A 27435-nucleotide genomic window follows, 5' to 3' on the forward strand; every position below is an offset into this window, starting at 1 on the left:
TAAACTTTATATTATGTATAACAAGACATCTAAGACAAGCAAATGACTTTGGTGTTCTGTAGCTACAAGCTAGAAAAAACAAAATCAAGAAAATGTTCAAATATATTATTCAGATTAAAGTTTGACTCCATTTCCAAACTTCAAATCAAACTCATCACACTCAGTGTTCACAGTAGTTTTCTTCACTAAAGAGTAAGAATCTGCTCAGAAAACCCATTAAGGAATGACACTGGTATGTATTCATGTCTGTTTATTATGACAGTGTTTATTATATGGGCTATAAAGGGACATATAAACCCAAAAATATACTGTGTGAGATGGTACTGATAAGAAATGTTTGTGTATAAATGTAAACTAACTCGGAGGTCGGCTTTTTTATTTAAAATGCTTTACGTTTACATATAATCTTGCAGACATTCAAACAACTTTTCAGAAAACTACTATAACAAACCAGTACAACAAAGGCTCAGCACTGATTTGCTACAGCTTTGCCAAGTCTATGAAAATTCTTGATCGGTTAAGAATGTTGAGAATGTGCGGTGCATTCCAGTTTCTGAACAAGTCCTCCCCAGTGGGCAGACATGTCCACTAATGATAGAAACAATGGTTTATGGGCAAGGCTCTGTCTGTGTTTCCCTCTGAAAAATCTGGAGAGCTGAGTTAAAGGGAAAAAAAAAAAACACGACTCTCAGTGGATGTGTCCTTGATCTGTTGTTTTGTTTGTCCACTCTTCTTCGTTGCTCTCTCATTTGTTTCCCATGCTGTTGTGAGACAAAATGCTCAAGGCAATTTCACCACCACCACGCAGGCGCCTGCCCTGCCAATGTTGAGAGGGACCTCCTACAGGAAGACAGAGAGGTTAACATGCAGCCTCTCATCCGAGGCCGCCTTCAAAAAGTCCCATTTTACTTCATGCGGATAAGAGGGTTATAGTACCAGGATTGAAAAAACAACAATTTTGAAATAGAAAAACAACCATGAAATATTGAGAGGTTTCGGTGACTTTATCTCCTGAAGTAATGTTATGTGTCACTAGTTTTGGCAAAACAAGCTACAATACTATTAAATTATAGTTTTAAATGTCAAAATTTCCTCAAAACAGAATTGGCATTGTAGCATATTTTTTATATCCAAAAATAATAAGAATATAATGTGTAAGCACGCTTTTAAAACTGCAAAAAATTGTTTAAGTTGTGGTAAATACCTCGGTCCACTCATTGTTCAGTGCATCGTAGGACTCGACAGTGCTCAGATATGATTGGCCGTCATATCCACCCACTGCATAAAGCCTGTCACCCAGCAAGCAAACACCCACGGCATCCCGGGGAACGCTGAGGGAGGACACCGTGGTCCACGTGTCCGTCTTTGGATCATACCTGCAGTCGCAACATTTCGTCAAACAACTTTTGTAATGATTATAATTGGTAATAATAATAATAGTAATAATAAAAATACATTTTATTCATAGGCTCCTTTCAAAACACCCAAGGACATTGTACAAAGTTGAAACACATTAACAATATAAGACTGAAAGATGTAAAAATTTTAAAAGAAGAAAATGTAACAATTTTAGAACAGAAGAAACAATTGTAGAGGAATGGAAGTCAGAGATTTGAAAATGTCCAGTGTGTCAATGTTTTGAATATCAGGTGGGAGAGAGTTCCAGAGTGGCGAGGTGAAACAAGATTTTCTGAAAAAATTCATTCATCTAATCAGCCAAAATCTCAAGAGGAAAGCAGCATCCCATCTCCACTAATTGGACCATCCTCATGTTTGCCCTCTTTAATCACAGATGTCTCAGTGGTCACTGGTGAACTCTTTTAAGTGCAGACAGAGAACCAAATTGAAACATAAAAGCAAAATGCAAAAAGAACAGCAGCTGAGGAATGCTGAGTCCAGAGAGAGCTGGTCTCATCAGTAGAGGCCGAATTTGCAGGACAAAGTTTTTTTCATCATAGAGACCTTATTGAAAGTTAAGACACATTATATCTTATGTACTTCATGATGTCTGAGTAAAAAGTGACCCACATGTTAAAAAATACAGTCTTGTATTGATGGCATAAGGGTTAAAGCTTTAAAAAGAAGTTAAAATGTTTTTTTAAGGAAAAATAATGTTTGGAAAGTTTGGGAAATATACAGATATTCAAGGAAAACATCAAAACAACAGGAACAATATCCCTATTGCAACCCTACATTTATTTAGATTCATCCATCCAGCACTTGACGTTCACATCCAGCAGGACTGTTGTGGCCACCAGATGGTGCCAGATATTATAAAATAAAACCTGGTGTTGTAACCATGATCTCTTGTGGTGTAACAGACAGTTCTCAAAATGCAGGAACAGGGTGGAGATCGAGAGGAGCTCCACTCCCTTTTGTTCTTCTGAGAAAATCAACAGGCTTTGGCGCCCCTATTACCGAGTTCCAGTAGCAGAAATCCAAGCACAACATTGTGTGTTTTAACCAGAGGATAAGCATTTACTGACCTCTCAACACAATCGGAGAGTCTGGAACAGTGGTTGGAGGCAGGGGCATCGTGTCCGCCCACAGCATACAGGAAGTTGTTATACGTCGCTACTCCCACTCCTCCTCGCCTCTTGGCCATGGGGGCACACATGCTCCACTTGTTGGTGTGCGGATCAAAGCACTCCATCGACCTCAGACAAGAGCTGCCATCTCTGCCACCGACAGCAAACAGTCTGAGGAGTGAAACAGAATGGTTCAAATTCTGAAATACCTGGCTTGTACATAACACGGTGGATCTGGCACAAGTAACTCAAAAATAGTGATGGAGCAGTAATAATGTGACAGACTGGAGAAGATACAGCAGAAAGCAGTGGGTAGCATTTTTCAAAGACCCCTCCTTGAAATATGTTCTCTTCCAGAAAAATCATATCATTGATTTAAGAGCTTGTAGCTCACAGGCCCAACATCAAGAAAATAGAGGATAGAGAAGCAGTTTCCTTGTTGTCTATTTCTGACCTAGCTGCAAATATAACTCTGCATCGACGTGACACTGAATACTGAATGTAGCTGAGCGGCATCCTCTTTTCTGCTTCTGCACACAAACACATTCAAATTAGGGCAGAGAGCCAGTCTGTTCTTTGCTTAATTTATTTCTAAACAGTGTCGTACGGCTTTTAATACATACAAATGCATAAAGTGCTGTGCTTTTATCGTGTCTAGATTACACTGTATAAATTACCACACTAATCGCAACAGCCTTTGCTCTGAGCTGCAGACTGTTGCACAGCCACGTTGTAGTTTATCTCACACACACCACAAAGGCGCAGAAGAAGTATAATGTTGTCAGTCTAATAATGCACCATTACTGCGCTTCAGCTTCTCTTGGACCAGTGAACTGTGAGTTACACAACCATGTTTGTTATTTTGCAGCCAATTCCAAATTATGCATGAGGTTACTGCTAACTGTTTTTCCAAACCATTTTGTGCTGTAGGGTTCTTGTCATTTTAACTTATTTTAGTACAGTGTGCACATTAACTTGCAAAATACTGAATATTGTAGATAAACATTTCTGCCCTTCTTCCAGTTGAAGTCAGAATATTACTTTAGACTAAAAAAAAATATTTGGCAACAGCGATAGAGAATATAGAGATGTTACGTGTCTAGCGAGGCAATAAACAAGTTGATTTTGTCATAAAACTGGTTAAGACAAGCAAGAAGTTGCAAGACCAAGCAAAGAACAACAAAGAAGACACATTTATAACAGACGGAGCGCTTTCAAAAGCTCGCACTAACAGAGGCATTTCTTTTTCTTAGTGTAAATTGTACTTGTCTGCCTCGTTCTTTATTGTGACTTTATGGATGCGACTACCTTCAAATTCTGGCACATATTTCAAAGCAGCAGACAGGCAACAACGTACTTTGCCGTAGGGTATACGGTGGCGTATTTTATCAAGTAGATATGTTGGGATGGAGGTTCAATAAACATAGGACGGATCAACTTACTTTCCATTGAGGGCTGTGACTCCCATGGTGCTCCGTGGTGTTGACATGCTGGCCACATAGTTCCACTGTCTGGCCTGTGGGTCCCAGCGCTCCACTGTGTTGAGATAACTCCAGCCATCATGGCCTCCCACTGCATACATGGGGCCCTCCAGCACAGCAATACCTACACAAATGGAAAAAAGTGATGGATGCCTCACAGAACAAATGATTTGGTCAAACAAAAGAAGAGATTGCGCCCTGTGTGTACTTCTGTTTCACTTTGGCATCTTAATATGTGTATTTGTAAATAGAAAAGCAACACATTACAAAAGCTGTAGTAGTTTCTACTACTATAAATACTTTATGAATCATGAAAGGCACATTTTAAATCAAGTATGTCGATTTTGTGGGATTGTGTAATACCTATATATAGTAGAAGCACACAGTCGATGTCATAACACCTGCGAATATCAACTTACACTATACTCAATTCTGTATTTCACTGAAGCTAAATGAAACAAAGCTTATTTTCTTGCTCAGATTTGGTATGAAAGTGTATGTTTTATCATATGGTAAACTAGATGTTACTGAATCGTAAGTCAAAAAAGCTAAATGATTTCCAAATGATACTATTTCTTCTTTCCACAGTTCCTGGAGAGAGCTGAGGCAAAGGTACATTTCTCATTTTAGAACTGAACAGAGTGAGTCATCCAGCTGCCCAAATCTATTCAGAAAACAGGAAGACTGGAAAACTACATTGTTATTCCTCATTCCCAAGTCACACAGGAAAGCAGTTTTCACCAGCAACAATGGCAAGAGGATGTTTAAACACAATGGGTTTTCATATTACAACCTCGTTTCCTTTGGTGAGAGTTCAATTTTTTCGAGGGAACATGAGGGCAAGACCGCATTCAGAGAACTTTGAATGACATAAACACCATCAGGCTGAAGCTATCCTTGTACTGAAGCCCTTTTTGTCACTTACTGGTGGTTTGGGAATTAAAAAAAAGGCCTACTTTTTTTTCCTTTTCTTTACCCCTAATGCACACAGCAGGAAACGGCCACGCAGGGATGTTGGCAGACTCTAACTTCAAACATATCCAGATTAAAAATATGCACATGATAAGCAAAGCAGCAAGAGATATTTTGCTACAGGAAAGATCAAACACAACACCGATAATCTGTACAGTGGGATCTCCTGGGCTCGCTGATACCTCCGACCACACTGGGTGAGAGAGCTGAATGCTTTGACAAGATCCCCCTGTACTGTTACCCAGACCTGTTTCAACTGTAAATCAAAACGCTTCTGATATGAGATTTATTGGGCAGGGAAGGCTAAGGAAGAGCAGGACCAGCACAGCTTGCCAGGCTTTGATAGGGGAATGGGAAAATATCAAAGGTCTATGTCAAAGAACTTTTTTTTTTTTTTTAAAAAACATACCAGTCGTGACCCTCTGAGCATGTCTCCTGCAATTTTTGGTGTTTCATAACACCACGTTGCCCGACTGAACTAAAACCTCAAACCTTCAACAGAACCATGTTTCATTTTCCTCTGAATATATAATGCAAAGGTAAAAACACTTTTAACTCAAACATTAAAAAAAAATAAAAAAATACACATAGTATTTTACCTTTGAGAATAGTAACAAGTAATTTTCTTCATATGGAGGTTAAAACAGTCATTGATTAATCAGGTTTAAAATTAATAGGCAGATATTTTTATTCAAATGATAATTTAAGTCATTTACTAAGAAAAAAAATGCCAAACATTCCCTGCTTCCAGTTCCTTAAGTGGGAAGATTTGCTGATTTTCTGTCTTCTGTGAAATTTCCATGGGCATTTTATACACTTTTCTGACACTAAATAGACCAAATACTTAACTATTGTTTCAGAAAATGAGCTACAGGCAAACTGATAGTGATAATAATCATTAAATGCAGTCCTACCAACATATTAGCTGTTATGGAGAAAGTGAGAGTATGTAAAGTGACTATTATTGTAAAAGTGGCATGTTTGCTATGTGATTTACTAAAAGTAATGCCATGTCTGCAATATTAGTTTACATGTGTATTTTTTAGTGAAATATGAAGGACAAACACTCACCGAGTCCATGCCTGTGTGTTGACATCGGGGGCATGGTGGACCACACTTTGCTGATGGGATTGTAACACTCCACCATGTTGGACGTTTTGAGACCGTCTCTCCCTCCGACCACATACAGCTTGTTGTCGATCACTGCCACACCAAACTGCAGGCGGCGTCCGTTCATGACTCCAACCTGGACCCAAGTGTTCGTCCGCAGGTCATACTTCTCTATGGTGGTCGAGCCTAAAATCAAAAAAACGCAGCAAGTGTTACAATTTGAATTAACTCATGTTGCTGTGCTTTGACAGTTCCAGTCTATAAGTGATACCTTTGGTCGCATCCATCCCTCCTACAGCATAAAGCGCTCCCACAGTGGACTTTCGAGGTTTTGTTCTTGGACTCTGAAACATGGGACGTCGTTCAGGCAGGAGATGGTACTTCATGGCCTCCATCAGCAGCTTTTGACATTCCAGATCATCAGAGAACATCTTGTTGTTTTCCAGGTCTGCAAGGAGCTGCATTGTCAAGACAAACCATTAATCAACTACATCATTAGAGAGAGTGTGTGTTAAAACTACAAAGACACAGAGAAAGTGCCAAATGTTGACAGTGTTCTGACAAATCACCTTTGAATACATGCCACGAATGGTCAGGTATAGATCTGAATGAAATTTGGGGCTAGAAATTTGTATTATTGTGTAATCTCAGTGTCTTTGTGGAACAGAAAGACTCTATGATTTCAGCATTTCTCTCACTTAAAGGAATAATTACAATCAGCAAGTGAGATCATTTTCATTAGACCTATGTGTACAAAGACATTCACATCTTTGAGTGGGGTGAAAGCAAACACAGACTTATTCATCAGTCCATTACTATAAAGGAAATTGCAATATTATTTCTTACAATTAGGTACACCAGCATGTTCACAAAACCATTTTAGTCTGTGTTGTTATATTTTGGTCTTTTTTGGTAAATAGACTTCAGCTTAAGCAACTTTACTATGTTGAAAAATATAAACTTCTGAGTTAAATGTCCTCTTTCATTTCACATGGAAACTACACTGAAGACTGAGCAAAAAGGTTCTTTATTATGTGGTTTTACGGAATATTCCGTCACACATTTCATTTCCATGAATCAAAGTTTTGTATTTATTTATTTATTGCTTTGCCTGCAAGTAATGTCAGCAGCACTACTCTGTTCGTTTTAAAAAACAGTACCAGTTTTGACAAAAACAATGATTCATTTCTGCTGTTTATTTGCCTCACAGCAAGCAACATCTCCCAATGTATGAAATGACTTATGTATTAGACCATTTTTCCCACATATTTTTCATTCATGAAAACATTTGCTGCATTTTTTTTTTGTTTTGTTTTGTTTTAAACAAAAAGCACTGTGCTATTTTTCCTGCATCTATTGTGGTGAAAATAAATGTAAAATTTGCATGAGCATAATTAGCTTTGGAAAGCAATTTGTCAGGGAAAAAAAAGTATTTTCTGCTGGTGTATCATGCTTATCAGTGTTTGATGTTATGTAAATTCAGATGACACAGCTGTAAAACATTGCTTCATTGTAGAAGTGTATTATTTTTATAATGTAAGTTGCAGTGTTTCAAATGGTATAGTTAAAATTAAAGCACACTCTTTATACACAGGCAAAAAATAACATATATACACATTCTTATATTACAATATATATGTAAATACATATACAGGAGGTCTTGTGATTATTAAGTTGTTAATTACAAATTCAAGCACAAGCAGAGTGGCTATACTTTGCAATCTTCATTTTACTTTTTCTCTGCTTTGTCACCTGTGGAGGAAGAAGAGGCAGGCGGATGTAAGACAGAAGCACCCCAAGGTCCTGTTGTCGATGCTGGACGTCATATCTCACCCACATCATCAAAGCCTGGAAGATCGTTTCTTCATCAGGAACGTTGATGTCATCGCTGGAGAGCAGCTTAACAATCTCAGCCGTGGGGAGCAGCAGGAACTCCTGGTTCTGAATGACCTCTAGGAAGTGTTCCTGGAACGTAGAGGAGACACAGAGGAGACAGATAATCATCAGTTATTAGCCGAGGACTGCGTTTAGTGCAGCATTTTGCGTGTCTGTGTGTGTGTGCTTCTACACCAAAGAGCACCAAGTGGCACAAGGACAGGGAGATTAAGAAAAATGAAGCTAGGAGATAGTGCCAATTTGGAGGTCTCTATCTTATAATAAGCAGCAACCACAGAGGAATTGTCTCCATTTCTCATCAGTTTTAAATGAGCAGCTGAAACTGTCATCTGTTTCACTTATCTCACTAAATAAGTTCATCCACACAACAACAGATGACTTATCAATCTGGCATAAAACATTCCCCAAAAAAGCCTCTTCATGAGCTTCAACAGCATTTTTTTTTCTTGCTGATCATACATGATACCATTAATTCTCTGAAAGTCTTTTAATGAGTAACAATAACACCCTGCAAGCCAGCAGTAAATTCCCACCAATGCAGTGTCCAGCTCTAAGTTTTGTGGAAGCTTTTTTTCTGTTGCCTTCCCAAAGATTAATCTTCCATTTATTGGCCAGAAGCCCTGGCAATATTACAGCCCTGCATGGCTACCTCTTCAAGGTCTTTGTCTCTGGGCAGTTCCATTAGAGATGATATATAAAACACTCTCCCTCCTCAATGCATCTATAGTATGTCCAACATTTCCACACATGAAAGTCATAGAGAGCTCTTTGGCTGTAATTCCACCCTGTTTACTTGGCACCCAAGCGTTAATTATTAAGCTGCCACTGCAACTTTGATAAATCAAGTGCTCACGGTGGAGTGGATGCTCAACAATTACAAAAAACAAGCTCGCTATTGATCATCAACTTGCAACAAATTACAGTGTCTTGGTCCGATCTATTATGAGAGCAGGTTTTAAGAGCTTAACACAGAGAGCCTTAATGAAATGAGGGACATATATTGATCTTTGGTGGTGAAGCTAAGGGAGAAACTCCAACCAATTCTTCGACATTGCTTTAGTCCAATTATTTGTAATTACCAGTCCCAAACAGCTGACAGCAGAACTGAATGCTAAACAAGTTTGTTTCATAACCATTTAAAAGACGTGTTTTTCGACTGCCGGCAGACTCATTGGTGAGTAAACTGCTTGGAAAACAAGATCAGCGGGAGAGGATACTAATTGATTTAACTACTGCAAAGGAGTAATTGTGTAATACTAGTGTTTTTTGTGGAGGAGGAGGAACACTGATGCTTAATCGGAGAGAGGCTGGAAGAATTACCCTCCAAGAACTTTTTGATTACCATGTAATTTGCAGCAAAGGCTGACAAAAACAGACAGATACACATTGTTATTTTCTAAAACAGGCATTGATTTAAGCATCTAGACTCTAAAGTATTTTTTGAGACATGTAAATGAAATATAGTGCTGTCGCTGAAAAGAAATAATGTCAGCCCAAACAATGAAATATCACATTTTTATGTGCTGCCATGTAAAAAGGGCAGCTCTTTCATAAAGGAAGAGGATGTTAGAAGCGGATCTCGCCTGTCAAACTCGACTAGAAAAACCAAGCTTATCAAAACACGACTCTGTCTGCTTAGAACGCAGAGGATGGTCCTCCAGGAAGCCCACAGCCCTCCCTGTTCATTACTGAAGGGATTGAACAGGAAGTTGGCCCTCTTCTGCAGTTTGATGATTAGATTAACCTCCTGGTCTTGGATGGGGACTATGTAAACAGGGTGAGCAGATGTCCTTTAGGAGATAACGCCTGCCTGCCGCTGTCACTTGTGCATGACCAGCAAGAAATTATCTGACGGATATGTGGATGAATCTTAATCTGGTGCAAATATTCCTTGCAGAAATATATAGCACATGCACGCCTGGCAGTGCACTAATCAATGTGCTATCTCTAACTGACAGCTCATGGCCAAATTACATGAAGTTAATGCATGAAATTACTTGATTTTTATTCCAGTGGGCACATCATACATCTATCTGCTAAAATCATAGGATATAAATAACCAAGACTCCAACATTTTGTTGTTCAAAATGAACTAGCTTAAAAAACAGTCACAAATATTCTAAATGTGTTATGTACAGCATATCCATCCAGGCCATTAACTGGATATATTGTATTTACTGACTGAAGTTACAAAAACAACAGTATTAACAGAGTTGATGCCGGGAAAACAAATCCAGATAAAAGATTTTAAAAAATGACTAAGAAATTAGTAAATTCTGTTCATGCCTTAAATTGTGTGAAGCAGCGTTTATTTGACCCACAATTAAAGGGGTCATAGGAACTTACATACATTAATTAAAATCTCTTGATGCCGTTATGGCTTGCATTACTATAGTTGAACATTAATAGAATAAAAGATTACAATAATTTACAATAATTTACACCATCTGGTTATGTTTACTGTCCTACCATGGTGTAGTTATGAGCCACATTGAGCAGATCCACGCAGCCCTGGGCGTCTGCAAAGGAGCGTATTCCCAGGCAATTGGATGGATGAAGCTGCTTCATGAGGAAGTTACAGCAAACCTGGATGACTTGTGAAAGCTGGAGGAGGCAAGCTGCCGCCAATAAACTCTCAATGGTTTCCTCTTTCAGCTCAAGGACACCTACAATGTCAGGGTGAGGAAAATACATGTTTATGCCATGGCTAAATACAGCAGCAACACCCAAAACAGTGGTAGTAGAAGTACCATAATCAACATTTTAATCAAGTAAATGGCAATTAAATTACAGCATTAATAGTAAAAAGAAATACTTCCAATAAAGAACAGCCTGTATTCAGGAAGTGAAAAAATATGGAGCATTAACCCTTAAGCTGCTTTTCTTAATGTGCTTAAGTACTTTTAAAAGCAAACCAGCTTGACAGTCATTGGTATGATGTCTACATTCCACTTGTAACACTGTAAAAGTGGATGTTCTGATTCAAACACACGGTAAGGCAATTTGCCTGGTGACATAAAGCAATTTCAAGCTGAAGTGCTGCCCGGTCAGTCAGCCCAGTGATGAATAGTCTTGTAAGAACCATTTTAATCATGCTGGATTTCAGAGTTCTCATAACTACTTACAAGAGCTAGTGAACATCTTTATGAGCACTCACCAGTGTAGGCAAAATGAACCAGGGATCTGAGAGCCTCTGGATCCACTCCCTCCATCTTGATCTCTTCTTGCTTCGCCTCTCTCACATCACTGGTGAACATGGCAGCAAAGTAGTCTGACACAGCACTCAGGACCAGTCTGCCATGAAGGAAAAATGCACTTAATTAATGGCTTTACTTTGCATGTCTGTGGGAGATCAATATAAAGATGATTTAAAGAGATTAGTGAATCAATCCTTAGACTGTGTTTCATGTCCTCATGTGTAGGTAGGCTTTATGATAAAGGACATGTCTCCACAGTATATACTGCAGTATCACACTGTACTGTCGGTGGTCAGTGTAATAATTTCGTCTAGTACCATTTCCAACAGTGATTTATGCTGTTTGTGTGCTTTTACACCAGGCTGGGTCACTGTGAGGCTTGTTATCACACCCCAACCCCCACCCTACATTGTATGATTCCACTTTGTCAGTGTATTATGAATGATTTTATCCCACATACTTCATGTTGATAATAGCTACAATGGCCAGACTTCTAATTATGTTAACTCATTTGTCTAGCTCGCATAACAAACCAGCTGATTTATGAAGGAAAAGAGAGATCACGTAGATAAATCCAACTGTGTTTATTTCCACAGTTTTGTGGTTTCCAATATCTATATTCATAACCATTATATCTCGTATCATTTATTATGTCTCAACCCTGCTTCTTGCTTGGTTGTATCCAAGAACATGGAATCCTTAGAATATAAATAGAAACATAAAGCCACAATGAAAAAGCACACTGTTCACCTAACTAGGTTACTAGGATGCTTGGTTTTATGTCTCTGTGGAGCATTTTTTTCAGTTTCATGAGTCTGTCTGGATCAACAAACAAAATAGCCTGCTGGAGAGACGTACAAGCAGATGCACTCAGTGAACACAATGGCTCTCAGCATTCAGGGGATGTCATGTGACCTGTTCAATTCAGCCATTCAACCGATGCTCTAATATTGACATTTCTACGCAGTGGATCACAGTGTTCTTCCATGGATCAAATGTAAGGTGGAAATGAAGATGGACAGAGATGTAATTAGAGCACAGCGGGATACACACTTAGATGCAAACCACTGAACATGGAGTTTGCATACTTTTCCTGTCAACTGTGACGTGGAAAAGAATTTCAAAGATGATTAAATTTTTCCCCAGATGAATCAAACTGACAAATTTGCTGCAGACTGTGGTCCAGACTAAAGCTAGAATGTCTGCATCACCAGCTTAATGAAATGCATCCAGATGAGCTTCTCTACCTCTAATCTAAGCAGATGTGGGTGTAATTAATGAAATCAAAGTGGGCAGAAGCACTAACACCAACCTGTGAGCTGGTATCTTGTGATCCCCTGCTATCAAGAGGACATCACACAGCTGCTTATGCTGGAGGTAGGTCTCCATTTTACGGAACGTCTGTTCTGCATGATTTGTGGCCTGGAAAAATTCATCAGAGGAGTTGGTGTTCATTCTGGAGAAGGTGCTCAGAACCAACCTGCAGGAGACAAATAAGAAGGGAGGGAGAGGAAAGAGATGTGGAGTGATTTAAAGAAATGATGCAAGCAGTTAACCTTGACCATAGAATCCTTACATTCTACACTTCCAATAAACATTAAAATGACATTTTGGCATTATGTCTGAACCCATTTGCCCCTGCTGGAATATGGCAAGTAGTGTCTTGTAAATTAAGATCTCAGAGTACCACATTACGTTTGCTGCGTTAAGATTGACCTTTACTATGCATTTTAGACAATTAAATAAAATAACATAAAATACAGTACAATAAAATAAGCAAGAACAAAATAAAAGAAAAAAGTTGCAGTGGGATTTTAAAAAACAATGCACCCACTCAATGTTGAATGTATGACTGTAAAATCTTTACATTCAGCACTTTTAAAATTATCAATACTCAGTACTCACCTGTCTTCTCAGTAACCTACAAGCTACAGCCAGGCAATATTACAGGAGTGGGCTGAGCGGAGTTTGCCGACAGGTAAGTTTATAACAGCATATCTCCTGTTTCAGTTTAACTCTCTTTGCCATGTGTCATGCTGAGTGACACGTGCTTCTTTGCTTTTCATTTAAGTTGCATTGCTAAAGTTGTGCTAACCTAGCTTAAGGTACTCCCTGCCTGTTTATGTTAGCAATAACATCGCTGTAGTTATACTAACCTAGCTTAGCGTTAGCTAACACCTTAAAAGCCAGTAGGTAACTGCAGAACTAACGTAAGTGTACAAAATATTTGAGAGTACAGAACCACCAACTCCATCAGCTGCATGTTGAGACGCATTTAAGGAGGAGCCATGTGAACGCAGAGGGGAGGGGCTTTATTCAATTAAAAATGATTGACACTACTGTCTGTTTTCAGCAACCGTCATCATGACACTCTTAGTTATACGTTGTCAGAAAATACTATAACAGACAGACTGTAACAGAAACTCACTGTGTGTGTTGTTATGGAGTAACATTAGTGTCGGACTGTTTGTGACCATTATATATTTAAAATGCAACTCTGTCAAAGATGACATGTTTTGACATCAGAGAAAGGTGTCTCTGGTTGTTAGTTTGGTTCATATGAGTCATGACTTCATGGCAAAGAAAATAATAGAGTAGAGAAAATGTGATTTAACGTTAAACGGCTGCAGAAATACTGTTTTGCCAGCAACTACACGCAACTAAAATTGTGAACTACAAGCAACAACTTTGAATAAAGAAGAATAAACTATTAGAGCATGAGATATCAGAGGTAAAAAGGAATGTCTAATTTAGAAGCACAAATTAATTAGGCAAATTAATTATCTTCTCTCAGTTTTTACTGTTCATATCCAAGTATGAAGTAAAAAGAAATTAAATAGCTGTGCACAGCGAGATAAGCAACAAATTACTGAGGACACAAAAGAGCTCATTTGGACACATGACACTCCTGAATCCTCTGTTCCCTACGGTGCATCTGCATCTTTCTTGCCACCCTAAGCTGAAATTAAAACTGTTATGGACTAAACTCCGTACATAAGTGGATAACTAAGTACTGCACTCCAATGGGACGAGCCAGCTCCAAAATCTATGCAACAGCTTTCCAGACAGAATGTGCGTTTGCCTTTTTGTCTGTTCCTGTGTGCATCTGCATATCTGTGTGTCCATGTGTGTTTCTCCAAAAACAGGGACTTAACAAGTCAACCAGCCTGTTCCTCACAACATTGTGGTGAGGCTGAGTCCCCATCCCCACAGGCTGCTAGATTACATGCAGTTTTACAGGCATCCCAGTAATCCCTCACACCCTCATCCCTCATGGCAAATAATGCAGCCCAGTCACTTTGGTGTCCTTCACAGAGAAAGTCCACTCATTGACATTTAGGGTTGTTTGTTATGCTACATAAACACCCAAGCTGTCTCTCCGAGGGAATTTACTGTCATCTCATGGTCCTTCTGCTGTGTAAAGCCTGATAGCGCTCAAGAAAAAATGTTACTGCTATTTAAAGTAGCACTTTATGTCCCCACTCATTACTACTCATGCACTGATATGAGAGCAGCATAAACTAGTAAAGTTACAGATTTGTCAATAGAAATGAACTGAAAAGTATTGGCACATGCTAAGATTGATAATGCAGGAAATATGGAGGGGGAGGTGGCTTTTATTGATGTCTTAATTAACGCACTATTATGAAGTTTTTAGCCAAGCTTGTAACTTTTTCCTCTTTGATTACCAAAAGCAACAACATTTTTCCTCTGGGAATTGTTTATATTGCACTCCGGTCACTGCAGTATCCTATAGTCTAATCTTTATTGGGAGACTTTATGCTAAATGCAAGAGTAATTTATTACCCTGTCATGATATTCCCCACTGACTCTGGAGTCTTGGAGAGGAACACCAAACAACACTGAATAAGCAATTGGGCCATAAAACTGAGATGCATTGCCTTTGTATTGGCTCCAAGGCATGCTGTAAGGATTTTTCATGCCTACCAATCTCTCCGACACTAATTGCTTTGGTATCACATTCTAGGGAGCAGTAAATTTCCTCTGAGGTGTGTAGTTTGCTTCCAGTAGTGGGTTGGATCATCAGAGGTATAGCCCAATTTTATTGAGGCACTAAAACCCCAGAACACCTTGCCGGAGAGAAACTGCTGGGACAGTGCTTTGCATCACATATTACTAAGCAATTCAAAGAAAGTAGCAAAGTAAGAGAGCATATAGATTTCGTTTGCAATGTGCAAACTAAAACACATGGTCAGGGTTCATACTTGCATCCTCACAACAATGAACAAGTAAATTAGTCTACAAAACAGAATAGAATACAAAATAATACAATAGAGGGGAAGACTCTGCTTTATTTACCATCACACCTCATCCTACTGCAGATTTCCTGAGCTCACATCACCTGAATTCTTGTCATTTGCTCTTCACACCTTCTCACAGTTATCACACCAAAATGTCACTAATTGGCACTGTATATTAAAATAAATAAATATAGTATGCAGGTGAAGCAGAAGCTGTGCAGTATTTTACTGTTTTGCCATGACTAGGTGTTTATATAAAGGATGTGCTATGGTAATGCCATATGCTATTTTTTGTACCACTAACGTATAGAAAAGACACTCATAAATAATAAAACAAAGCAGTTGTTTAAGATTTCGTATTAAATAGACAAATATTTGGACTGTCCAAGATGTTCTTTCGTCAACCTAAATTAGGACCTAACTGCAAAGGTTATGAGTCAGACGTGTTGCACAGAATCTCAGTCTTATTCCAACTAGTCTCAACTCCTTCCCACTACAAGACAGAAAGTCGTGCCTGCCTGGGCCAAATGGGAAATGTATCTTTCAAAATGGATTATAACAGCCATTTTCCCCAGAACTCCTCTGAGGTGCATGGGTTAGGTTGAGAATAGAACAACTACAAAGCCTTGTACAGCATGTGCCAAGTCTATACATTCCATAAGATCTCTCTGCCTCTGCATTTTGACAGTCAGTGTGCTGCCATTGGGCTTTGTGCTGAGAGAAATATATATACAGTGACTGCAATAACTTGATCCAGACAGTGAGACCGAGATGATAACTCTGCGCAGAATTAGATTGTCCTCTGCACTTTTTCTACCTCACCAATGCTCACAAAAGATATTTTTCTTCTGTTGCCACTGTTATGCTGGTTATATCTGCTTAACAGTGATAATGACGGAGGCTGCATACTGCATGCATGTCCTCTGAAATCTGCTCCAAATGCAGTCAGTGGGCCCTTGATGTTAAAGAATTTCATGGAAAATTGCCACAGCTAATAGCAGAAATGAAATATGGCCTCCTTATAGCATTTTTACATTGACCCTGACAGCTCAATCCACAGCAGCTTACAAAACCACACACACACACAAACACACACACACAGAATAGCCAAACTAACGTCCTCACTAGTCTGACAACACGTGCAACATTCAGAAAGAAAATGTTTCAAAGTGAGAAAACACAACTAATTACAAAGATGCAGCAAATACACAAACGATGAAATGTGCTGCAAATACACAGTGTGGTTCAGGTTAGGGGAAGGGTCTAGGCAAGGCATTATGTCAATGAATGTCCTCACAGAGACAGAGAGACCCACGTGTGTGTTGGGGGTTGGGGGGCGTCCTGAAAGTGAAGAATGTGCAGATGTTAGCAGAAAGCTTCTCGCTGCTTTGCTGATGGCAGGTTAACTTGCATAGTGTATGAGACTGTCATCGTTGTTAGATTGCCCATAATTTATTTACGTTGGATGTTAGTGGGTAAACAAATTAATCTGCAACATTACAGTGTATGTGGTCAACTGTACAGATATTTATAGATCTGGGCTTTTACATCCTATGTGCAGTGTCTCGTGTCTTAATATTTTACTGTTAATTGAGGTGACTCTAAAAGCAGCTGAATTACTGCACCGTTCATTTTGCATTTGCCCAAGACCTTAAATTGTGCATGTAAACCTGGATAGTAAAACAGAATAAATAACTACACTTTTCTCATTTGTGTAAACGGTCATATTTTCACTTTGATCATAGTTGTTCATGATTACTGTCTCAGCACAAATTGCTGAATGTGACTCCCTCAGGACATTGTTGAACTAAGTCATGGCCTCTGCTAATAGAAAAACAGAAAACTGTGTCAGGGGTAATATATTTATTTTTTGAAATAGGTCCGTTAGGAAAAAAAAAAATCTGATCCATATTTGAAGAGGTTTGAGGGCTGACAAAAGCATATAACGAGGCTATATGTTATCTCACTAGTGTCCAAAGTCTTAATCTAGCAAGATTTTCTGATAAAAATTCTGGCTTAGTCTTCGGTTTCCGTTTGAGTCACAGAATGCTGATTTGGCAAAGTTTAAGACAAATGTTCACAATCTATTATTTGCAATCACAAAATCTCCCAAGGCCAGTGTTTGTCATTTTGAAATTACAGCAGATACAGTATGTTTTGCAATTTACAGTCTCTTAAAGACGCATTAACTGGATGTGTCACACACAGACCCTATGAGCCTTGTGGTGTTATGGGGCATTCAACAAATATCTGAATTACTGCTGCTGACAGGGGGAGAGGTGGTGGTATTTCTTTTCCAAGGCAGTGGAGAGGGAATTGAGATATCATTCAAACTAACAGCCCACTGACTCAAGCCTCTGTTAGTGTTTATGTGGGAGAGGTCAGGGTTTCCATTCCATTTGGGTTAACTTCTGTCATATATTCTCTGCCAACGATGGGGAGAGGTTATTTGGATGAGAGTCATGAGGACAGAACAAATATACTGTAGATATGTAGCGGCATTAGGAGCGAGGCTGGGAGACAACAAGGTATTACACCCTGCTTCGCTACGTTTGATTTAACAACTCAGCAGATATGCAGCAGTCACTTGGATGAGAGAGGTTAACTAAATTCAGGAGAAGGCTAACAGCATGAGAATAATTATAACAGCACAGACAACAGCATAAAGGCAGAAATGAGTCACTGACTTTTTGTACTGTCTTCAATATTCATGGCACCCCAGCAGATTTTTAGTATGAGCTACAACACTCAGTTACAAATAACTACATTGCTTACAATGTGTATTTATCTATATCTATCTATATTTACATTTTCAATATCATCCTGCCACATCACTACCAGTGGACTAATGGGATCGTATATGTTTATGATTTGTCATTACTGAATATTACTTTAAAACATAAAATGTTCAACTCCAGCAGAATCCTGAAGGTATACTGTTGCTACATTATTTGTTCCACACATTTTCAAATGACAGAATACGATAACTGTCACTGACTTCCAAAACAACACACATATGAGTGTTAGAATTATTCTTACACATAATTTTAAACTACTTAACTACTTGGTCAGGATTAGAAGCCAAAGCTAATAGTTATGTTTAGCAAAACATTGTTTAGGGGAAAGTAGACCCTTTCAAATTTGCAATAAGCTTCTTAGATTTTCATAGTTACAAGGCTTCCAAGGAGCAACACTGATGAAACATCTGTGTTTTGGAAAACTTTTGAATGCATTTATTAATACAACCGCAAGAGGTCACAAATGTAAACATTGGTCACTATCAACCAGGTATATGTTTTTTCTGATGAGGTCAGGCTATTTATTTTGCTAAAGGTACTGCCTCAAGAGCTGAGCTATTTTCATTAGCTTGTTAGTTAGCTCAACTTGACAAAAATCTGACACATTTATAGGAGGAGTGAGAAACCAAATCAGTGAAAAAATGGAAGAAACTGATGTGATGGATTACTTGTAGACACTGAAACTAATCACTGAGGAGTATTCAGAACAAAATGACTGGCACGTATTTTCCAACTACAGAGGAACGGCTAAAACTTTTGTATTTTCACAGCCAGCAGAACTCATTTCAAGATTCAGCCTGAAGGATTTTGACAAATTATGTGTCAGGGATTTATGATGTGCGACGTAATAAGGCCACCCAGCTGGTGGAGTAAATGAATGTGCATATCTCTGTGACATCCACACATCTGCTTAGCCGCAGATGAACATGCGAGCCATGATGTGTCACACAGTCACTGGTCTAATTCACCAGGATACATTGTGCATCTACAGATGCAGTGCTTGTTGTGAAGTCATTTCCAGCAATTACTCTTTGATTGTGACTCCATTATTAACCTTGATTGAAAAATGGCATTATGCAACATACAGCTTGCATTTCCCTGGTAACTGCTGACATTAAACTCATTTTGTTGCCTTTCCTGCTGCTTCTTGTACTGAATCATCAGAAGACACAGAAAGATTTTGTGATTTAATAATTATGTAAAATAGTTGCTGACCGGGTGAATATTAGAGAAGAAGGGTTGTAAGAGACTGTCAAAATTAGTATTAATGATACACAACCATTAATAATAGAGGATTTATTTTCTGTGTACATTGTTGACAGTTTGAGTAGCATAAAAGGTCATTGAAAGTTTTTCATAACTTCTGATTATTCCCTGCAATCGAGAGCTGAACCAAGGACAGATTTTATGATCCAACAGCGCAGAATCATTTTAATATTTCAGTTTCATTGTCAAAATATGATGGCTATTCCATATTTTACATGGCCAGCATGAACTCAAAGTCCCTGAGAGCCAGAGAGTTACACAGTTTTACTGTGAGGCACATCTTTTATGCATGCACTTTTCACACACAGAGACTCCAAAACACGAACATCTGCCAATTATACCAACACGAAGAGCAGAACGTCGAGTTGATTCCAAAACTGTATCTTAACTCAGAATAATTCATGTTCTGCTCAGGGAACCCAACCATCCACTGCCTATGGTGTTCATTTAATCCACATTGACACATTTTTGGCTGTAGGTAGAGAATATATATTTAGAATTACCAGTTTAATCACATTGAGCTCTACAAGGGACAGGTTTACTTCCATTGTTCATTTCATCAGCAGGTGCGCAGAACAAAAGCACACAGGAATCAGCAAAGCTTAAGGACCAATCACAGTTGAATGTCACAGACAAGATAAAAGGAGACTTGGTCTTTTCATCCTCGATGTGAGGTGCTTTTAGTGTTCTGCCAGATTGCACACACACAAACACACCAACAGGCACACATATCCCTAACCTGTTTACTTCCTGGAAGAAGATGTGGGATCACAAGGAAGACAGAGGAGAAATGCACCATGGAGAGATGGAAGGTTCAATTTATATAGCTGGAAAAATCATTTGTGAGAGTTTGGCATTAGGGTTTTTTAAAAAGATTTTGGTAGAAAATAAATCAAATCCTGTGCCAGCCACTTGCTATGATAGCTTTTAGCTCTTAAAGTGGATGTAGCTGTGCCTGGCAGCCTAGATAATTCATGTGATTGCACTGCTCCCTCTTTTTATAGGTCCAGTATGTGTTACATGATGTAATGGCCCTTTCCCGCTATCCACTTTTAACTCTACTTCTCTGGAAGAAGGCATTACTGTGCCATGTAAAAACTAAATACTCTGAGGAATCAGGAAAAGGCCTACTGTGCACATAATCTGGACCACAACACAGACAAGGGAGCAGAGAAATCCTTGGCTTTTGGTTCACTGAATAATTAAAAAGATGTTTTATTGGTTTGTCCTGCCTGACATGCTGTGGACAATGAAAGTGAGCTGTCCCTAGGTGAGCCATGGTGGCAGCTGACTGGCCTGAGTGCAGTGAAAAATTATAACTGTGCAGATAATTTAATCTTAGTTTAATTAGAGGATCTGTATACAGGATACAGTGCAAATATTCAAAGTAAGCAGCAGTAAATACACTCTTTAGATGTATTTAGTTCCAGAAAAGATGAGCAGATTTTATACGACTGTCAAGTGCAAAGTAAGCAATATTTATTATCTACAGGAGGGTTGTGCTCATCTGTCCTGATCACAACAAGACATTATTACTGTTTCATTGTGGGGTGCTGTCTCAGATATCACACTTCAGTTGGAGGCTTTTAGCAGCTATACTTTGATGTGGAAACCCCCCAAAAAACTGCATTCCAAAAATAGCATCCCACATTGTGCTCTCTGTTAATTGAGCACATAATGAAAAGTGACTAATGCGTCTTGAGAGTCCATGTTTCCTAAGTTTGTAACACCTATTAACAGTCGTACCTCTCTCTGGCCTCCACCTCTGCAGGTTCTTCTGTACTGCTCTTCACATCTTCTTGGCCAGTGTTTGTCTCCTCCTTCCTTGTGGTGCTGGGAGAGGAACTGCTCTTTGAAGATTCCTCGTTGACCTGGAGACCTTGGATAGTGTTCTGCTGATGATGCCATGATTGATGACCCGCTCTGACATAGACAGGTGTGGGCCCTGGCGTTGGTGCCAAGATACTGTGGACTGGGCTGTTGGTCTTCCGTAGTCCTCCAACGCCTCTTTCCCGTGAGTGGCTCTTAAGGCGTCCCTGGACAGGCGTTCCTCTGTGGTCCAGGCCGTCCTGCTGGATGTAGCCTCCCACACCGCCACCACCGCCACCGCCGGCTGAACCTTGGGATGAATGGCTGAACCAGCGCCAGCGGAGCCTGAGGATCTGTTTCACGTCAAATTCCTTCTTCCCCGACACAGACATCCTCCTCTGGGTTTGGAGACGAAGGCAATGGTACGTTGAGTCCCCAAAAACATGGAGAGCAGAGAAGAGAAGAGCCTTGGTTTCAGTCCTCACTGACTACAATGTGCCTCTTCTCTCCCGTTATTGTCTCACTACTGTCATGACCACCCCCTCCTCCTTCTATTACTCCTCCGTTGTTCTTTTAGTGGAGATGGAAAGCAGTCCTCTGCAGCTTTTGTTCCTGTGCCGGAGACTACTACCCTCCCTCCAACTCTCCTTCTCTGTCTTTCTCTCTCCCTCTCTCTCTCTTTCCCTCCTGTGCTGCTGCTGCTGTTTCTGTTTGCTGCTGCTGCTGCTGCTGCTGCTGCTGTGCCGCTGGAGCTGAGTTAATGCACATGCATGATCCCCGCTCCCTCCCCTTCGCCTCCTCTGTTTCGCTTTCTCGCTCCCCCCTTCTGCTTGTCTCTCCTATGCACACACACACACACTCCAAGAGACAGATACATAGACTCTGAAACTAAAATGAGAAAATCTCCCAAGCCCTGCTCTGCTGCTGTTCTGTGTGCCCCTGTGTGAGTATGTGTACGTTGCTGTATGTGTGTGTGTGTGTGATAACGCCTGTTCTCGCTGCAAGGGGGAGGTGGGGTATCATGGAGGCAGGATGATGAGGTCACACCTTAACAAAGTAAATCACTGCTTGCTGAAGGAGGGACAGAGCAACACTGCTAACTACTCTGTACTGTGAGGACCAGCGGCAAGAGCTTGCAACACTGTAATGTATGAGGGTAGACTTACGTGCTCATCCATAACACAGAAAAGCGGGGATACGTTAATATCTCTCTCATAAATGAGCAACGCACATCCAACTCACACCGTTAAAGGCAAGAGAAATTAATTTCACACCAACACACATCTGTGCAGTCTACTGTTCTCACATCAAACAGAATCCCATGGGGGAATGTCTCAATGTAGGTAGCCATGCAGAAAAAATATTCTCCTTCAGTCACTGTCTTGAAAGCCCCCTGCAACACAAGTGAAAAACTACATACTGATGAAGCTTCAAGGTCAGTAAGCTGCCTCAACCGCAGTCTGGGTGTCAGATTTTAGCATTTTACGAAATGCTACAATCGACACTGCTTTTGGATAAACCTAATGCTATCATATTTGATCGAGGTACCTTTGGTAAACCACTGATGAAAAGCCAAAGAGACATAAGGCTATTCTGTCAATAGTGTTGGATCTTGATGTTATACTTGGCTATCATTTCATTGTCAAAAGAAACTGTATATACCTGTGGGCCAAGTAGTAACTGAATTTTGAAATATATTGCGAACTAGAAAAAGACTATGAAACACAACGATCCTTTTCCAACTTGCTGGATACAGCATAACATCTGGTAAGGATTGATAGATTTCTGTTATGGAACAACTCAATCAATGTTAATGTTGTGCATTTTCGCTCCCAAATAACACTTTGTTTTAATGACCTTTTTTCACATCACAGAATTGCAGCAAGCTTAACTTTTATGCTCATGAAAGATAAAAATAAAAATGCAACGCTTTGTGCATATGTTCCTAATTTCCACTTCCATGATGAAGGTAAGAGGAGAATGTTGCACTCAAACTGCTCTCAATCCGCCTACACTGCCTCCCACTGCAGGTTTGGATTTAACCAGCGATTGTGTCCACTAGTATTTATCTAAATCGTAGCTGCCCATGTTACTTGCTGGGGTAGTTATGGATTTGACCCATAAGTTATGTTTAAATATCATCCACTTACAGACTCCACATTGCCTATGTTCTCTGATTATAAATAATGTATTTAAATTTGAGCATGAAATACACAGTTGTTTGCGTCCACTCACAATCGCTCATGTTTTGTTTAGCTTTTAGTCCATCCTACTAAAGTATAATACTCTCACTTTTACATGTATTCTCTCCATAAATCCCTAGACACTTGTGGAGTAAGTGCAAAGATTAGGATTTTTAGAGATACAATGATTACCCCAGAACTACTGTAAGGTCAAGTATTACACATTTTTTTTAAAAAATGCTCAACTCAATGCATTATTCAGGTATGCTCCATGGGACGAGCTACAGGAAGCATGAAGTGCATGGATCATTTTGTGTTTATATTCAAGTGTTTATGCTAATACCACAAAAGCAACAGATGAGGTTCAAACAATATTTTCACCATCAAGAGTGAAAAACACTGAATTATTAATAAGCTTTCTCTGCATGTAATAATATTTTACATTGTATTATGTTATTTGGAGGCCAAAAGAATCAGTGTGCAGCAACTGGTTTCTACTAAAGACCTGCAGCTGATCAAAGGGTTCCTGTCTCTGTGGAAGCCATGTTGGTTTTGTTGTACTTTAGACCTTCACCTTTTGACATTACTTATTTCAAACCAGAGAACATGAAAATCTATAATGTCTCAATTAATTGCTTCCATTTGTTACAAGAACCGATACCTTTGGGTTCACAGTATTTATTGATCATAAGCTTCAGTATCTTGCAAGCATCTTTTATGGATGTGTACTGAGTGATGTTATATCCACTCTTACTAAGGGCTATGACAAAATGCAATAGATTGTGTTTAACTCTACATATAACTGTAATGTGACTAACCTCACTGTGCCGTACTACAACCAACAAAACGTAAATTATCATTTTTCTAAATTCAGTTACATGATTATATTAAAAGTTATTGCTCACATCATTGTACACGCTCAGGTAAATTTTATAACACAATAATTTAATTACATAGTTTCATAAGTTCTTTTTTTTATCTATTTGGAACAGATCTGGTGACACAGAAGTCAGAGAGACCTTAAAATCTTACATCTTTTTCTTATTAGACAGATATGCTCCTCCCGTGTCCCACAAGCATTTATTTTAATCTAGATTGGCTCTATACGCTATATATTTTCAAATTCAACCACTTATAAAAACTGCTTTTACAAAAGTATCTTTTAATTAAGTTGTATATGTGATGTATTGTACCTAGAGCATATTCAGAAAATTAATCTGAAAAATGTTAGTGAGAAAAGTAGGGGTGGTTCCCCTAAAATCTCTCTATCAATAAAACCTTGCTCATATAGAAACTCAACACATTTTCAAAATTCTTATTAGTTTTAATGTATCATATATCAGCACTTTAAATAGATTCATATTGCAAGCACTCCATTGTTTCATAAAAATAAATAGGGACATGATTTACATGTCAAGAAAGTCTAAGGGTATCATGATAAAAACCCCTAAGAGTGAGATATGATCTAATATATGGTAACAAGCCATCGCACTGGGTAAACTCTTTTATTCTTAAAGAAGTCAAGGACACCATCTGGCTGCACACCACATGACACATGAGATGTCGGATGTCCGACTGCTGTGGTAAACCACAATATCATCCAACATCTGCCTCCACAGCGAACATACCGATGTTCCTAGTCAGATATTCTTTGAGCATGCAAGACAGGTAGATGAGCTCTAAGTGCCTTAAAACACCTTTTGTAATTTTATAAATCATATGTATTACTTAAAATAAACTTTACAAATCCATAAAAAGCCAAAGCTCACATAAAAATACTTAATAATTACAAAATTCTTGCCTTGTTATGGTTGTCAGAAATCAGAAATCCAGTGATATCTGCGGTCTAATTGCCAAGAAACATTATACATATGTTTATTTTACATTTTACTCACAGGCTTGCACTTTGAATTATTCTGAATAAGGAATACATAAAACATGAATGGGATCCCCTTCCATCCAAAGCTACAACTGTATGATCCTAGCATGAATATCAACTAAATACGTATTGGAGAGATTAAAAGAATACATGTCAGATTTTATGCTTTGCTGGGCAGGAAATAAAAATCTGCAAATAAAATGCCGTGAAAATATAAGTAGACCAACTAATGTGTGTTCACATATTCACCAGCACCTACAGAGCACTCGAGTGTGTGCATGCTCATACACAGTGATTTGAAATTTGCTTTCAATATAAAAAACTACCTTCAAATTGAAGGATGTCTACTTCTTTACTATTACATCCATAACTTGGTATGTGAAGGTGTAGCTTTTCACTCATTACAGAAGTCAGGAGGCACAAGAGAAAAAAATGTGTTCAAAACAAATTTTACTCAGTGCATGGTGGAGTTTCTGAATGTGTAGCATACACCATTTTAGACACATCAGATCAGGGCAAAATACATATAGAATGCATAATGTTGTAAAAGCAAGCCAAAAAAGTGCTACTCATCAAATTAAAATCTTTTTCTGACAACATTTTCATTTGTGAAAAGGGATAATAAATGTTAATTTTCAACAAAAAACTTTAAAAACTCATCACAAATCATTCATTAAAACTCCTTACCTGAGAAAAAACGATTCTAAATATTACTCCTCAGCACTCAAATGGTGGAATTATTTTCTAAAATATATGACCAAGAGAGACGATTTGCACGACTGTTCCAACTCTTTCTTCTCCTGTGTCCCTCTTTCACTACAGAAATGTTTTGTTCTCCAGAAAGGAAAGGGGCACTTTCCTCTTTTAAAGGAAACTCCTGATAATTTCCTTCCTCTGCACTGCAACAACAATTGCATTCAAGCAACCAACACAGGGATTGCATCCTGTCTTTGAGGCAAAGTACTGCTTTCACAAAGCGTTGCCCTACAAACCACGTTTCTTTAGCGTAAATGAAATCTGTGGTGTGATCAAGGCTTCTAGCTGGTGCTCGTTAACACCATTACTACAGAAACTGCACAAATGTGCAAGATGTAAAGTATTTATGAAGTTAACAGTGTGATAGACTTGTGAATGAATTCTTTCAAAAATTTCAATAAGCAACGAGATAAAAAGTTTGCTCTTTTTATCTTATCTGTATAACACAATCCACACAATAAACTATCATTGCCTAATCACACCACTTGCTTATTATTCATAACTCTCTACAGTTACAGTTTACTATTACCAGTAGTACAGTAAACTACTACTATGACTAGTTGAGAACAATGCTTTTTTATATGGTTTTGAATGCAATATTGAGCATTTACCAGCACTGACTGCCCTGTTGTCAGTTACATCTGTGAAGTTTTTATTTCAAAACAAGTTCCTTCTTGGTTTGGTGACAGTGTGCCATGGCTTGTACTGTCACTACTCTCTGGGCTCTGTCAAAATGTTGTTGTTTTTTTTTTTTTTAAGCATTTTCTTTCTCAACCAACTGCCACAAAAGCTTTTATGTATGAGCAGTTTCCTGCTTTCCTGAGAACACATACCATTTCCTAACTTCCATTTCCTTGCATCCACTATAAGGTAATCACCATCTAAAACACTACTGACTGGTCCTGTTTTTATACTATATTATATTCAGCTCAGTTTAATAAATGAGAATATAAATACACAAATGCTAATAAATAATAAACGATGTTCCTATAGTCATACTGTAGATTCTCAACATCCTGCTATGGGCGTCAGTCTGCTTTGTCATTTTCCATATAAAAGTTTAGACATCTATTGGAATTTTACAAGTAAAGTGATAAAGTACAGTGCATGTTGTGTATTTTCTTGAAATGAAATGTATGTATCCATGTACCTGATGTTAGCTCTTGTGTCACTGCATCAGTAGTGGACAGTGGCAGGTGTCAAAAATAGAAATGAGAGTTTAATTACAACACAATAAAAAGTAAGGGATTATCCAATTTTATAGTCATATCACATGTTGAGGACACTGGCAAGTACTG

The 27435-nt window shown here is 38.7% G+C and overlaps 1 protein-coding gene across 3 annotated transcripts; it reads right to left on the bottom strand.

Moving 5' to 3' along the window:
* Nucleotides 1-359: 359 nt before the first annotated feature.
* klhl4 (kelch-like family member 4) lies at nucleotides 360-27313 on the bottom strand. Of its 3 annotated transcripts, XM_023278431.3 has the most exons (12): nucleotides 26069-27313; nucleotides 21257-21717; nucleotides 12497-12664; nucleotides 11145-11281; nucleotides 10457-10653; nucleotides 7844-8056; nucleotides 6363-6549; nucleotides 6053-6277; nucleotides 3971-4133; nucleotides 2487-2699; nucleotides 1205-1376; nucleotides 360-840 (listed from the first exon to the last, which is right to left on the bottom strand). In XM_023278431.3, the coding sequence occupies exons 2-12, from the start codon at nucleotides 21709-21711 to the stop codon at nucleotides 781-783; spliced, it is 2190 nt and encodes a 729-aa protein (XP_023134199.1). In that variant the 5' UTR covers nucleotides 21712-21717; nucleotides 26069-27313; the 3' UTR covers nucleotides 360-780. The 3 variants fall into 3 exon arrangements, with proteins under 3 accessions (XP_023134199.1, XP_023134200.1, XP_023134201.1); XM_023278432.3 differs by lacking the exon at nucleotides 21257-21717 and having other exon boundaries at nucleotides 26069-26547; XM_023278433.3 differs by lacking the exons at nucleotides 21257-21717; nucleotides 26069-27313 and adding an exon at nucleotides 13090-13300.
* Between the last annotated feature and the right edge of the window lie 122 nt (nucleotides 27314-27435).

The sequence above is a fragment of the Amphiprion ocellaris genome, chromosome 13, assembly GCF_022539595.1.
Source record: "Amphiprion ocellaris isolate individual 3 ecotype Okinawa chromosome 13, ASM2253959v1, whole genome shotgun sequence".
Classification (NCBI taxonomy): Eukaryota; Metazoa; Chordata; class Actinopteri; family Pomacentridae; genus Amphiprion; species Amphiprion ocellaris.

Coding starts and splice junctions, on each gene's coding strand:
- klhl4 (XM_023278431.3), bottom strand. CDS start 21,711: ATGTCTGTGTCGGGGAAGAAGGAATTTGACGTGAAACAGATCCTCAGG. Junction 4,134..6,052: donor AACACACAGGCATGGACTCG/GTGAGTGTTTGT, acceptor CCATTTGTGTAG/GTATTGCTGTGCTGGAGGGC. Junction 841..1,204: donor TGAACAATGAGTGGACCGAG/GTATTTACCACA, acceptor GTCTTCCTGTAG/GAGGTCCCTCTCAACATTGG.